The sequence below is a fragment of the Cervus canadensis genome, chromosome 29 (genome assembly GCF_019320065.1).
Source record: "Cervus canadensis isolate Bull #8, Minnesota chromosome 29, ASM1932006v1, whole genome shotgun sequence".
NCBI lineage: Eukaryota > Metazoa > Chordata > Mammalia > Artiodactyla > Cervidae > Cervus > Cervus canadensis.
In genome coordinates, this window is record NC_057414.1 from 38,136,950 (window position 1) to 38,152,101 (window position 15,152).

Below are 15,152 nucleotides of genomic sequence, written 5' to 3' on the forward strand. Positions count from 1 at the left end.
TTTTTTTTTGACAGGAAATAGCATTTATTGGTGAGCATGATTAAGGAGGGAACAGAGCTGATGCTCATGAGTGCAGGGCCCGCCATTTGTCCAGGGGACCACGATTAGGGATGTATTTGACCCCACAGCCGTCCGGGATGAGTCGCTTTTCTGACACCATATTCTCAAATTCATCCGCATTAAACTTGGTAAATCCCCACTTCTTGGAGATGTGGATCTTCTGACAGCCAGGGAACTTGAACTTGGCCCGGCGGAGGGCTTCAATCACATGCTCCTTGTTCTGTAGCTTGGTGCGGATGGACATTATGACCTGGCCAATGTGGACCCTGGCCACTGTGCCCTGGGGCTTTCCAAAGGCACCGCGCATACCTGTCTGGAGTCTAGGTTGAGAAACAGCAGGCCAGTCATGAATGCCCACTAGGAAGAGTTGTCTCCAAGGTCCCTTAGGGCTACCTGTACAGGCAACAGGCTGCATACACTACCAAGGAGGCTGCTATTTGCAGCTGTTGCACACTGGGCCCCCATGGGGAAAAGAGCACAGTTGGCTTAATTGGCTGCAAATGATTATCCTTTCTAAAAGTATACATGGGACTTCCCTGGTCAAGAATCCACGTGTCAATGCAGGAAACACAGGTTCCATCCCTGATCCGGGAAGATCCCACAGCCAGGGAACAGCTACATCTGTGCGCCAAGCTATTGAACCTGTGCTCTAGAGCCTGGGAGCCGCAACTACTGAAGCCCACACTCCCTAGATCCTGTGCCCTGCAATGAGAGAAGCGACTGTGATAAGAAGCTCATGCCCCCCTGCTCACTGCAACTAGAGAAAAGCCCATGCAGCAACAAAGACCACTTGCAGCCAAAAATAAAATAAATAAAATAAAAAATTAAAAATACACGTGAAAACATTAACTCAATTTACATCGTCATACAACAGTTCTCAAGAGCTTTATATCTTAAACAACTGAAACTTTATTTCCCACTGAACAACTTCCTATTTTCCCTTCCCCTAGACTCTGGCACCCACCATTCTATTTCTAGGAGTTTGATTGGGGCTTCTCGGAAAGTTCAGCTGATAAAGAATCCACCTGCAATGCAGGAGTCCCCGGTTCAATTCCTAGGTTGGGAAGTTCTCCTGGAGAAGGTATAGGCTACCCACTCCAGTGTTCTTGGGTTTCCCTGGTGGCTCAGACAGTTAAGAATCCACCCACAATGAGGGAGACCTGGGTTCGATCCCTGGTGGGAAGATTCCCTGGAGGAGGGCATGTCAACCCACTGTAGTGTGCTTGCCTGGAGAATCCCATGGACAGAGGGGCCTGGTGGACTACAGTCCGTGGGATCGCAAAGAGTCGGACATGACTGACATGACTAAGCACAGCACAGCATAAGTGGAACCATGCAGTAATTTTCCTTTGGTGACTGGCTTATTTCACTTAGTATGAAGTTCATCCACACTGTGCAGATGAGAGGGTTTTCTGCCTTTTTAAAGGCTGAATAATATTCCTCTGTGTGTTTATGCCCCATTGTCTTCATCCATTCATCTACTGATAGGCATTTGTGTTGCTTCTACTTTTGGGCTATTTTGGGTAAGGCTACAGTGAACATGGGAGCCCAGATATCTCTGAGATTCTATGTTTCAGTGGCTTAATGTCATCAGTTTCATCCATGTAGCATATTGCAGATTTTCCTTTGTTTTGAAGGCTCAATAATGTTCCACTGTATGCATAGATGACATTTTTCCTACCCATTCATCCATCAGTGGACACTTGGGTGGCTTCCATGTTTTAACTACTGTGAGTAATGCTGCTGTGAACATGGGGTCTCTTGGAGACCCTGAGTTCAATTCTTTTTAGCATATACCAAGAAGTGAAATTGCTGGGTCGGATGGTAATTCTATTTTCAACTTTTTGAGGAAGATTCCTCATTCCTTTGATGGCTCCAAAGTACTCCATTGTGTGGATGTACTATTGTTTATTCTGCTTATTGATGGGCACTTGGCATTTTTTCCAGGCTTGCTACTGCTGCTGCTGCTAAGTCACTTCAGTCGTGTCCGACTCTGTGCGACCCCATAGACGGCAGCCCACCAGGCTCCCCCGTCCCTGGGATTCTCCAGGCAAGAGCACTGGAGTGGGTTGCCATTTCCTTCTCCAATGCATGAGAGTGAAAAGTGAAAGTGAAGTCGCTGAGTCGTGTCCGACTCTTAGAGACCCCATGGACTGCAGCCCACCAGGCTCCTCCATCCATGGGACCTTCCAGGCAAGAGCACTGGAGTAGGTTGCCATTACCCTCTCCCCCATATGAACTAGCAGGAATACAAACATACATACAGGAGCAAAAAGTATCACAGGAATGTTCTGTATGCTCCCCAAGAAATTTACCAAATGAAGATGCTAATATTTATAATAAAATTTTTCTACTAAATAGAATTCTTACCCCGAACCACAGTTCAAACTGTCAGATAAGACTTCTGCAAACAATTTTTACCAAGCATACACCTCTGAAATATAGAGCAATTTTAAGAATACGTGCAGCAGGATCATTCCAATATGAAACGTAAGGAAATGACAAGAGAGTGTCTATAGGCTTAGGCTATTACAAATAAGGCTGCAACAATAGCCTTGCCCCTGTGTCTTTTTGTATTGTTTGTGGTGAATCTTTAAGATAGATTCCTAGAAGTGGGATCACAAGATCAAAGGGCCAAGACCCAAGCAGGTATTGCCAAATTCCCTTTCAGCAGGACGGTTCCATTCCCACTAGCAAAGTGTGAGAATGTCTGTCTTCTCACAGCCTGGACAAGAGAGTGTTTTGTTAAACTTTTGGATTTTTGCCAATCTGATCAGCAAGAATTAGTTCCTTGGAGCAATTTGCATTTCTTTAACTACTAGCTTGGTTGAGCATCTTCTTTATGTAGTTTTGAAATATTTATTTGCTTTTCTTTTTCCGTCAAGTGTTTGTATTTTGAGTGCATCTTTCTCACAGTTGGTTGACATTTAAATTTATATTAGAAGCACTTTATATTTATTCTAAGAATGTTAACTCTTTTGTGATACAGTTGTAAATTTTTTAACCAGTCTGTCATTTGTCTTTTAAGTTTTTATTTATTTAAGTTAATTTTGGCGCCATGACAAAAACTTCAGTTAAATGAAACTCACTGCTGTTTCTCTTTACTGCTTCTGGATGTTGAGTCAGAATTAGGAAAGATTTCCCTGGCCCAAGATTATAGAAGCATGTATTCATGTTTCCCTTTAGTCCTTGGATGGTTTCCTTTTGTTGTTGTGTTTCCTTTTTTTTTAATGTGGACCATTTTAAAAGACCTCATTGAATTTTTTACAACATTTCTTCTGTTTTATGTTTTGATTTCTTGTCCCCAAGGCTTAGGGGGATCTTAGCTCCCTAACCAGGGATCGAACTCCCACCCCTTGCATTGGAAGGCAAAGTCTTAACCAATGGACCACCAGGGAAGTCCCAGGATGGTTTCCTTTGTTACACCCAATCTCCAGTTTCTTTGGAATGTATCCTGGAATACAAAAGGAATGCCTCCAGTTGTTTCTGATTCCACAGGGCTCTCCAGTTATCCCAACACTAAGTATTAGTATTATTACACTAAGTATAACACTAAGTGTAAGTATTACACTAAGTATCCCAACACTAAGTATTACTGTAATACTTATTAATACTTACAAATTCTTTCCCCACAATTTGTGATGCTGCCTCCCCTGGTGGCTCAGACAGTAAAGAATCTGCCTGCAAAGCAGAAGACCTGGGTTTGATCCCTGGGTTGGGAAGATCCCCTGGAGTAGGAAATGGCAACTCGCTCCAGTATTCTTGCCTGGAGCGTTCCATGGACAGAGGAGCCTGGTGGGCTACAGTCCATGGGGTCATGTGACTTGTATGCTCACTCCCTACGATGGAGCGACTAAAAGTTTCAGTTCCTCTGTCATGTATAAGCTTTCCGTAGGCCACAGCGGCTGTTTCTGGATTTTGTCCTCTGTCATCCTGAGGACTCACTTCATCTCACTGGGCACTGCTCAGGACCCCGTTCTCAAAGATCATCCCTGAGGACGGCCCCACCTGACCACAAAGCCCTTTCCTTCAGGCTCAGAGGTCAAGCTTTTCGAGGTCAAGCTCCCTTGGAGAGGGACACCTGTGGGAGCCAAATTCACACCAACCCATTCTCTGCAGAAAAGGAGGTGTTTCTGGAGAATGACCTTCAGCAAGGAGGGCTGTTCAGAGTAGGAGCCCCTGTTCTGTCTCCAGGAAGGGATCAGTTCAGTTCAGTTCAATCGATAAGTCATATCCAACTCTTCACGACCCCATGGACTGCAGCATGCCAGGCTTCCCTGTCCATCACCAGCTTTCGGAGCTTGCTCAAACTCATGTCCATCGCATCGGTGATGCCATCCAACCACCTCATCCTCTGTCATCCCCTTCTCCTCCCGCCTTCAGTCTTTCCCAGCATCAGGATCTTTTCCAATGAGCCGGTTCTTCGCATCTGGTGGCCACAGTATTGGAGCTTCAGCTTCAGCATCAGTCCTTCCAATGAATATTCAGGACTGACTTTCTTTAGGATTGACAGGTTAGATCTTCTTGCAAGGAGGAAGGGATGGGTGTGATCAAGTATTCTACCAGTGCTGGGGCCAGGGGAGAATCTAGTGCTTGGCTAATGATGGCTCTTGAAGGATCATTTCTTCCAAGAAAAGACAGAACAAGCATTTCCCACCCACCCATCAATATTTACTTAAATTCTGCTTCCTAGCAAATATTATGTTTTATGCTATGAGGAAAGAGAATCAATACACTGTTCTTGCTTCTCTGGGGAGATAAGAACAGATGCTCTGAGAGCTAAAAGCATCATGATAGGAGGGATGGGCAGGGTGACTTCCAGGTGCCCAGTGGTTAGGACTCCGCCTTCCAATACAAGGGATGAGGGTTCAAATTCTGGTTGGGGAACTAAGATCCAGCATGTCGCTTTGCCTGCAGCAGAATCAGGCTGTTCCTTATTACAATCAAGTACTTCAGATTGTTCCTTGAGCCCCGGGAAGTCACACCCATGTCATCTGAGTGTCCCCTGCTCTGACACCCACCCACTCCCACCGTCTCTGTCTCTTTCACACTTAGTTCTGCTCTTGTGTTCCCTGTGACATGCTTTCTAGCCTGCTCTGTGTCATGGACCCTCACCAGCCTCACTCTTCTGCCTGCCAGAGGGGTGCCCAGTTAAAAGAACAGAGGGACAGGCATCTCCCTGACGTGGGGTCTGGATTTCCCTTCAAGTCACCCATGATAGCTGGAGGAGAATGGTCCTCGAAGGACCCTAAAGAGAAACTGTCAAAAATTTACACGGAGTGATGAAGCCAAGCAGACATCACCCTGAGACTTGGGAGTGGTTTGAATGATTCTCCCTTCCCCTCCATGTAGTTATTATGATTATTTTCATAGAGCAAACCAAGCTGATGGGATCAGATCTCGTGGTCCCCAAGTCTGGAGTTAATTCAAGGGCCATTAGCTAAAGGGATGAGAGGGTGACACTGGGCCTCGAAGTTCCTAATCCCGTCTGCTCTCCTGCTGAGACCCCCGGGCATCTTCCCGAAAATAAAGTAAAATAAATTGTCATGAGCCAAGCGAGTGACCAGGCAGCCCAGAGGTCAGTGGAGGAAGGAAGCTGACTTTGGGGCCTGGCTGACCTGTTAGGGAAGGCTTGGCAGGGAGCCGGCTTGGCAGGGAGCCTGCTTGGAGGTTAATCAGTACCTTGTCTGGCTCCACGTCTCCTGGGAGAGGAGATGGAGGCCCCTGTTCCCTTGGCTCTAAGATGTCTTTGGGGTCCACCTTGCTAAAAGTACTGTTTCAGTTTGTAAGTTTTCAACATGTTTGCGTGTCCAAAGAGAAGGAAGTTAAAGCCTTCGCACGCAGACAGGAAGTTTCATCATCCTAGGCACGTGGGAGTCAGGAGTGGTCCGATATAGGGAGTGACCAACACATCTGACCCCACGAGGCACTAAATAGAGAACGCAAGGCTGTGCACTGTCCTGAAAGCCTTGGGGTTACTGTTGAAAACCCAGCTCACTGTCTGGAAGAGGAGAGATACCCTCGCAGAGAACTCCACTTTGTCTAATGCCACTCGGGGTAAAGGTGTAGAATCTTCAGGCACATAGAGGTGATTCCCTCCTTCCCTGACCATCCCTACAAGGACCAATAAAAGAGAGAGCAACCTGAGTTTCCCCGGAGATTCCCCTGGATCCCCCAGATGTGGCGTGGTCAGTGCACTCCAGGACTTCCGTATTTGCTGTTCCCTCTGCCTGGATGCTCTTTCCCCACATCTTTGCTGGACCAGCCTCTTCTCAACACTGATGGCTTAACTCCTAGAGGCCCTCCCTGACCCCTACCCACGGTGGCCCATCCCCGTAGGACTCAGCCTCTCTCTAAGCCATTACTGTTTTTTTCTTTGTAGTAGATAATACTATTTCTGTTTAGTATACTTCCCTTTTCCAGCCTCCACTGACTAGAATGTGAAGTCCCGAGAGCTGGTCTTCACCATGATGATCACAGCCGTAGCCCAGTGCCCAGAACTGTGCCTGGCACCTGGTGGATGTTTAGTTGAACTGGTAGGTGGTACTTGGAAAAGATGGGGAAAGGAAGGAGGTGGCTTGGAAACAGAAGGGGGCATGAAGGAGGGAGGTGGCCTTTCTCTACCATTGGCTTTCTTCTTCATATGCTTCTTAAGGGGCCGACCACGTGGAGGAAGAAACACGCCACCAGTCTCTGTCCCTTTAAGAGTCTTCACCAACGAGGAGGCTGAACCCCCACGCTGTTGGACCACCCCACAACAGAGGAGTTCCTGGGGCAGCAGAATCTGAACCTGCCACTGTTCTCCAGCTAAACCAAAGCACTTCTGGCACCATGAGGAAATCTATAGGAAATTCTCTGTCTGGGGCAGGCACCCAGGAGAAAGTGGGGTGGGCCCCTTTGACTTCAGTTCAGTTCGGTTCAGTCACTCAGTTGTGTCTGACTCTTTACGACCCCATGGACTGCAGCACGCCAGGCTTCCCTTTGACTTGCTGAACTTTAAAAGCAAAAAGGTGGGGACTTCCTTGGTGGTCCAGTGGTTAAGACTTCTCTTTCCAATGCAGAGGGTGCAGGTTCGATCCCTGATTGGGGAGCTAAGATCCCATATGTCTCATGGCCAAAAGACCCAAACGTGAAACAGAAGCAATATTATAACAAATTCAGTAAAGACTTTCTAAAAATGGCCTACATTAAAAAAAAAAAAAAGTAAAGTGGCACAGATGAGAACAGGTTGAAGAAGCCAGTTTTCTTTCTATTTGGTCTGCCTACAATCAAATATCCTAGCATCCAGTTCAGTTCAGTTGCTCAGTCATGTCTGACTCTTTGCAACCCCATGGACTGCGGCAGGCCAGGCTACCCAGTCCATCACCAATTCCCGGAGCTTGCTCAAACTCACGTCCATCAAGTCGGTGATGCCATCCAACCCTCTCATCCCCAGTCATCCTTGTCTAGCATCCAAGGACCCCTTAATTCTGCCCGGTACTGGACCTAGTTGGTGGGTTCCTTAGAGGCAGAGTAGGACTGGGGGGTTTTGTGCAGATGATGAAAACTGGTCAGAAAGGAGGCAAGCAGGGTGGGGCAGGTGGATGAGCCAAGCAGAGTTGTTTTCAGCTTAACAGCCTGATCCCTTGGGAATTCTGGAGTATGAACATCCCCACAGAGCTGTTCCACCAGGACAGGAGAGGGTGGGACTTCATAACCTTGTATCACCCAGTCATCAGCTGCCAGCCACCCCCTGGGGGGTGTAAGGACCAGGTGGCTCGTCTCAGTCGAAGGCAGTTCTCTGGAGAAGGATGCTCTGTGGGGCAGCAGCAGCAGACATTCACAGCTCTGGGGAGTGGGTGACAGGGATCTGGATGGGCATCTGTATTATAGAGCCTCCTGTTATTCATTGTTATTCAGTTGCTAAGTTGTATCGATTCTTTGTGACCTCTTGGACTGCAGTATACCAGGCTTCCCTCTCCTTCGCTATCTCCCGGAATTTGCTCAGACTCATGTCCATTGAGTTGATGATGCCATACAATCATCTCATTCTCTGTTGCCATACAATCATCTCATTCTCTGTTGCCATACAATCATCTCATTCTCTTCTGCCCTCAGTCTTTCCCAGCATCAGGGTCTTTTCCAATGAACTGGCTCTTCGCATCCGGTGGCCAAAGTATTGGAGCCTCAGCTTCAGCATCAGTCCTTCCAATGAATATTCAAGGTTGATTTCCTTGAGGATTGACTAGTTTGATCTCCTTGCTGCCCAAGGGACTCTCAAGAATCTTCTCCAACACCACAGTTTAAAAGCATCAATTCTTCGTTGCTCAGACTTCTTTATGGTCTAGCTCTCACATCTGTATACAACTACCGGAAAAACCATAGCTTTGACTAGATGGATTTTTGTTGGCAAAGTGATGTCTCTGCTTTTTAATATGCTGTCTAGGTTTGTCATAGCTTTTCTTCCAAGGAGCAAGTGTCTTTTAATTTCAGGGCTGCAGTCACTGTCTGCAGTGATTTTGGAGCCCAGGAAAATAAAATCTGCCACTGTTTCCATTTTTCCTCCATCTACTTCTCATGAACTGATGGGACTGGATGCCATGATTTTTGTTTTTTGAATGCTGAGTTTTAAGCCAGCTTTTTCACTCTCCTCTTTCACTTTGATCAAGAGGCTCTTTAGTTCCTCTTCACTTTCTGCCTTAAGGGTGGTAACATCTGCATATCTGAGGTTGTTGATATTTCTCCCAGCAATCTTGAGTCCAGCTTATGCTTCATCTAGCCAAGCATTTCGCATGATGTACTCACCCTGGTGGCTGAGATGGTAAAGAACCTGCCTGCAATGCAGGAGACCTGGGTTCGATCCCTGGGTCGGGAAGATCCTCTGGAAAAGGAAATGGCTACCCACTCCAGTATTCTTGCCAGGAGAAATCCATGGACAGAGGACTCTGGTGGGCTACAGTCCATGGGGTCACAAAGAGTCAGACACAACTGAGTGACTAACACTTTCACTTTTCACTCTGCATAGAAGTTAAATAAGCAGGGTGACAATATTACAGCCTTGATGTACTCCTTTCCTAGTTTTGAACTAGTCCATTGTTCCACGTCCGGTTCTAACTGCTGCTTAGTGACCTGCATATAGGTTCCTCAGGACACAGGTAAGGTTGTCTGGTATTCCCATCTCTCTAAGAATTTTCCAGTTTATTGTGATCTACATGGTCAAAGGCTTTAGTATAGTTAACGAAACAGAAATAGATGTTTTTCTGGAATTCTCTTGCTTTTTCTATGATCCGATGGATATCGGCAATTTGATCTCTGGTTCCTCTGCCTTTCCTAAACCCATCTTGTACATCTGGAAGTTCTCAGTTCACATACTCTTGAGTCTCCTATAGCCTCCTGCTGGCCCAGGATGGACCACTGTCTTCCCCCCTGGTGTCTTTGCCTCTGCCACCTCCCCTGCCTCCAAGGTCCCCTTCCTGCTCCTCTGAAAATCCTCTTCAAACACCAACATCACACCCTTTGATTCCTACAGTGCTTATTGACCTGAATCATGTCCTCCTTATCTCCTTCTCCAACATTCCCATCCTACTTTGTACGTGGGCCATGTCTCCACCTGCCCTTGGAAACAAGGACCACCCCCATCTTCCCCTCCGTGTCTCTAACAGGTCCTTGCACAGACCTGGACATGTGTGAAGTGACTTAGAATGTACAACAGAACCCAGAGGACCCTAAGCTCAAGAGCCTGAAGCCCAGGGTCTGTCCAAGATCTCCAGGCTGTAGGCAGAGCTGGTATTTGAGCCCATGACACCACTCAGATCTCCCCTGTTGCCAAGTCCAGATGAGAGTATGTACTTTTTAAAAAAAATTTTTATTTATTTATTTTAACATGAAAAACATTTTGTATTGGGGTATAGCCGATTAACAATGTTGTGATAGTTTTAGGTGAACAGTGAAGGGACTCAGCCATACATATATACATGTATCATTCTCCCCTAAAATCCCCTCCCAAGCAAGCTGCCACATAACACTGAGCAGAGTTCCGTGGCCAATACAATAGGTTTTTGTTGATTATCCATTTTAAATACAACAGTGCATGCTAAGTCGCTTCAGTTGTGTCCGACTCTTTGTGACTCTATGGACTGTAGCCCACCAGGCTCCTCTGTCCATGGGATGCTCCAGGCAAGAATACTGGAGTGGGTTGCCATGCCCTTCCCCACGGGATCTTCTGGACCCAGGGATCGAAACTATGTCTCTTACATCTCCTCCTTTTGTAGGCTGGTTCTTTACCAGAGCCACCTGGGAATTCCCAAAATTCTTAACTATTCATCTATCCACAGCCCCGTCCCGCCCCCTCTGCACCACCCCCCGCCCCCCTGCCCCAGGAACCATGAGTTCGTGTTCTAAGTCCGTGACTCTCTTTCTGTTTTGTAAGTGAGTTCATTTGTAAGAGAGAATGTATTTTCCAAGTCACACACTTGGTCTCACTGCTTTGTGTTTCTGGTTGTTAGGATTCTTGGGATTGTAATCTTTGTTCTCTAGGTCAGAAAGCTCTAACTTTGAGCGTCATATTACTGAACTACTGCTCAGAAAACCCATCAACCAAAACTCCCCAGGGAATTTTGGATCTATGAATATTGCAGAAGCTTCTGAGGCACAGTGTGTGGTATTTCCAAAGGAAGTGAAAGCTGGCCTCAGCCCCAGCTGGGACACACAGACCAGCTGGCCACAGCCCAGCCTCACAGCTAACTTTGCTCTGCAACCCAAGACAAGCTTATTTCCCCTGAGCCAGAGCTCACAAGCTCCCTAGCAAACAGAACTGGGTCACCTGTGAACGCCACTGCCGTGGTGTATCCCCCGAGGGCCCGAAAGGCACTGGGAGGACTCTGAGGCTTGGGCATGGACTATGCGGTTAGAAATCAAAGACAATCTCTCCTTCTCTCTTTCTCCCTCTCCCATGAGCAGTTGCTCTAATATTCTGCTCTAGACCACCCAAGAATGCACAGAGGGACAGACAAAAGACACGTAAAACATTCCTAGGGCAATTCAGAGTGTCTGGAAGATTCCCCTGGAGCAAGAAATGACAACCCACTCCGGTATTTTTGCCTGGGAAAGTCCACGGATAGAGGAGCCTGGCGGGCTACAGTCCATGGGGTCACAAAGAGTCGGACACGACTGAGCGATTGAGAACAGGGGCAACTCAGAGGCCAGTGTCACGTTGTTGTTCAGCCTCAGTCATGTCTGACTCTTTGTGACCCCACGAACTGCAGCACGCTAGGCTTCCCTCTTTCACTGTCTCCCGGAGTTTGCTTAAAGTCATGTTCATTGAGTTGATGATGCCATCCAACCATCTCATCCTCTGTCACCCCCTTTTCCTCCTGCCCTCAATGTTTCCCAGCATCAGGGTCTTTTCCAACAAGTCGGCTCTTTGTATCAAGCGGCCAAAGTGTTGGAGCTTCAGCTTCAGCATCAGTCCTTTCGATAAATATTCAGTGTTGATTTCCTTGAGGATTGACTGGTTTAATCTCCTTGCGGAGTCTCTCAAGAGCCTTCTCTAGCACCACACTTTGAAAGCATCAATTCTTTGGCACTCAGCCTTCTTTATTTGTCCAGCTCTCACATCCATACATGACTACTGGAAAAAGCATAGCTTTGTTGGCAAAATGATGTCTCTGCTTTTTAATGCCCTGCCTAGGTTTGTCATCATTTTTCTTCCAAGGAGCAAGCATCTTTTAATTTCACAGCTGCAGTGTCATATCTGTTCTCTAATGGTGCTAAGAAAGGATAATAATAACAATAATAAGTCGAAATGAGAGCCAAGGGAGTGGCTGGGATGTGCCTCCAAGCCAATCAGGATGAAGAAAACAGTGCAAAGAAGGATGCTATTCAGAGCCACAAACAACCTCTTTCTCCTGCTCAGTCTCCCCCTCTTCTCGGTCTGTGGAATTCTCCTTCCACCCACGGGCACCAGCCTTTCTGCCCCGTGATTGTATAGTGGGGACGGGGAATGGGAGAACTGGCCACCTGACTCTGCCTGGCCAGTTGGCTGCAAATTGTCGTTCATGAAGCCAAAGGTGTTCCAGGCTCAGAATCGTATTTCCCAGACACCGTCTACCAGCCCTTTAGGGTCTTGCATTTGCTACCATCCAGGGGACCTGTGATTTTTCTCTCCATCACACTGTACATTTAGACTGGGCTTCCTTGGTGTCTCAGTGGCAAAGAATCTACCTGCCAGTGCAGGAGACTTGGGTTCGGTCCCTGGTATGGGAAGATCTCATATGCTGTGGGGCAAATAAACCCGTGCCCTGTAACTACTGAGCCCGTACTCTAGAGCTCCGGAGTCGCCACTAGCAAAGCCTGAACTCTCAGAGCCGGTGCTCCATGACAAGAGAAGTCGCCGCGATGAGAAATCTGTGCACCGCAACTAGAGAGTAGCCCCCGCTCGCTGCAACTAGAGAAAAGCCCTCACAGCAACAAAGACCCAGCACAGCCAAAAATAAATAAATAAATATTAGTAAATAAAATTATTATTTTTTAAAATGTGCATTTAGCCTCAGGGCCCTTCTTTCAGGAGGACTTATGAGGGGTCAATAGGAAGAGGACCCGACAAAATATGGGGCTACCAGCTTCCCTATGGAAAGTGACTTCTAGGTCAAGACCTGTAGACTCTATTTGTATTTATCTGACCTGAACAGTTGGTTGGGATGAAAAAAGAGAAAGCAATTTTCAGCAAGTATGTACTCCTGGGCAAGAAAAAGGAAGGAAGCATTGATTCACCCCACTTGGATGAATCACAGTGGTGTTTATGCTGACTGAGAGAAGCCAGTCTTAAATGTTTGTATACTGTGAGGTTCCGTTTATCTGACATTCTTGAGAACAGGAGGATGGGGAGGGAGGGTAGATCAGTGACTGTCAGGGGTTATGAGTAGGGGTCAGGGTACCGCAGAGCAGGAGAGTGGTTTGGTTTTTCATGGGGGAGGTTAAAGAACAGAACGGTTATGTATCTGATTATGGAGGTAGTTATAAGAATCTATGTGTTTATCACTCAGTCGATTCCAACTCTTTGCAACCCCATGGACTGTAGCCCACCAGGTTCCTCTATCCATGGAATTTTCTAGGCAAGAATACTGGAGTGGGTTGCCATTTCCTTCTCCAGGGATGTGAATCTATACAGGTGCTAAAATTCAAAGAATCATGCATAATGTAAGTCAGTTTTTCTGTAGTGATTTTTTTTAAAAATAAAAAGTTAATGATGATAATGGCTGACTTTTGCTTCCCACAGACCCGACTGTGTAAGTGCCAAACGTCCATTGTCCCGTTGTTTTTCTTCTCAGTAAGCCGTGTGTCTTCAGGTTATGCAACTTGCTCGAGGTCACGTACTAAGCCGACCCTTGAACCATGTCTGTCTGACTCAAGAACCCGTGATCTAACCACCGTGCGCTGGTGCCTCATTTGGGGGCAGGAGCGGGAAAGGATCACGCTGTACCTGAGACCTTGGCTTGGAGGGCACACGAGCAAGAATCAGGTTCTCTTCCAATGGGAGAAGCTGTCAAGGGGTGGGAAGGGTTAGCCCTGGCTGGAAACGGGACCGCAGAGTTGAATTTACATCTGTCTGCTTCAGATGGCTCTTCCAGGCCCAACCCCGTTTCTCTGGTTCTCCTCCAGGATCGGGGGCTGGGAAGCTGAATGGAACTGCTGTCCCCTGGGAACCACACCCACTGTGAAGGAAAAAAAGGAGACTAGACCAGTTACAGCCCTCTGCCCAGGGCCAGGGATGAAGAAGCAGGGGATTGGGAGACAAAGGGGCATTTTTTGTTTTCTTCTCATTTATATGTTTCATAAACTGACTTCTTTTCCTATTTTGTTAAAAATGTTTCATTTGTTGGACAGCACAGATGGGTGGGCGATAGCAGATGCATGCACAAGTGCATACTCAGTTGCGTCCAAATGTTTGCAACCCCGTGAACTGTAACCCGCCAGGCTCCTCTGTCCATGGGAATTCCCAGGCAAGAATACTGGAAGTGGGTTGCCATTTCCTTCTCCAGGGGATCTTCCCAACACGGGGATTGAACCTGTGTCTCCTGCATTGCCGGCATATTTTTTTTTACCACTGTGCCATGTGGGAAGCCCTGCCTGTAAATTCCTGAAGTTGTTTTATGGGAATCAATGGTCCTCTGGAGCCCTGTAGGGTGAGTGGGAATTAACACAGGCTGGATATGAAGACTTCTAAGAAGAGGAAACACAGATGCGGGGGCCTCAGGCTGAAGAGGAGCAGCACACATTTAGCAAATTGAAGAGTTCAGTGTATTTCAGGAGAGCCGAGCCTGGAAGCTGAGCCTGGGTGGGGAGGGGCTGTGCCATGGGGGACTCCTGTGCAGAAGACTTTGAACTCTGTGCTGATGGCAGTGACAAGCAGAGTGGGGGGTGAAGTTTAGAAAGATCACTCCAGATGGCCAGGGGGTTCTGTTATATCCAGGGTATATCCAGGTGTGAGATGGGGGGCCCAGAGTTTGGCATTGGCAGGAAGGACACATGGATGGGATCAAAAGGTATTTAGGGAGAAGAATCAACAATAGGTCATGGAGATGGTTCAGATGTAGGGGCCAGGAAGGGAGGACTCATGGAGCTCTGAGCCAATAAAGATGCTTTTCCTTGGGATGTGAACACAGAAAGAAGAGGTGGGGTTGTGACCAGGAGTTTGCTTTTGGAAACTTTCTAGTTTAGGTGCCCATGGGTCATCGGTGTGGAGCTATCCCACTGGTGGTTGATTCTCTGTTCTAGGGCTCAGGGGGAGCTGAACTGGTGATGTGGGCTTGGAGGTCATCAGCATAAATGGCTCTTGGGGGTGGACGGCCTGAGTGGGGAGAACTAGGAAACCTGCCGAGGAAACGGGGAAGAGAGCTGAGATGAAGGATCAAGGCACAACCTCAGGAACCCCTGCATCGAAACACACTCACACACGTCACCCTCAGTGCGTTTGCCATATTAGTGTGCTACTTCTATTATTTTCTATTTAATATTTTAAGTTGTCTCATTTTTGACCTAGTGGATTTATTTAAAAGGAAAATCTACATAATTAGATGAAAAATCAGTATCATTACCATAAATAGATATTGGTG

The 15,152-nt window shown here is 47.1% G+C and overlaps 1 protein-coding gene and 1 non-coding gene across 2 annotated transcripts; both read right to left on the reverse strand.

Moving 5' to 3' along the window:
* Positions 1 to 379, reverse strand: LOC122430685 (60S ribosomal protein L10-like). Its single transcript, XM_043451521.1, has one exon. The coding sequence runs from the start codon at positions 365 to 367 to the stop codon at positions 65 to 67; it is 303 nt and encodes a 100-aa protein (XP_043307456.1). The 5' UTR covers positions 368 to 379; the 3' UTR covers positions 1 to 64.
* Positions 380 to 425: 46 nt separating this feature from the next.
* Positions 426 to 560, reverse strand: LOC122431498. Its single transcript, XR_006266522.1, has one exon. It is a non-coding gene; the product is annotated as a small nucleolar RNA SNORA70 (small nucleolar RNA).
* Positions 561 to 15,152: the final 14,592 nt, after the last annotated feature.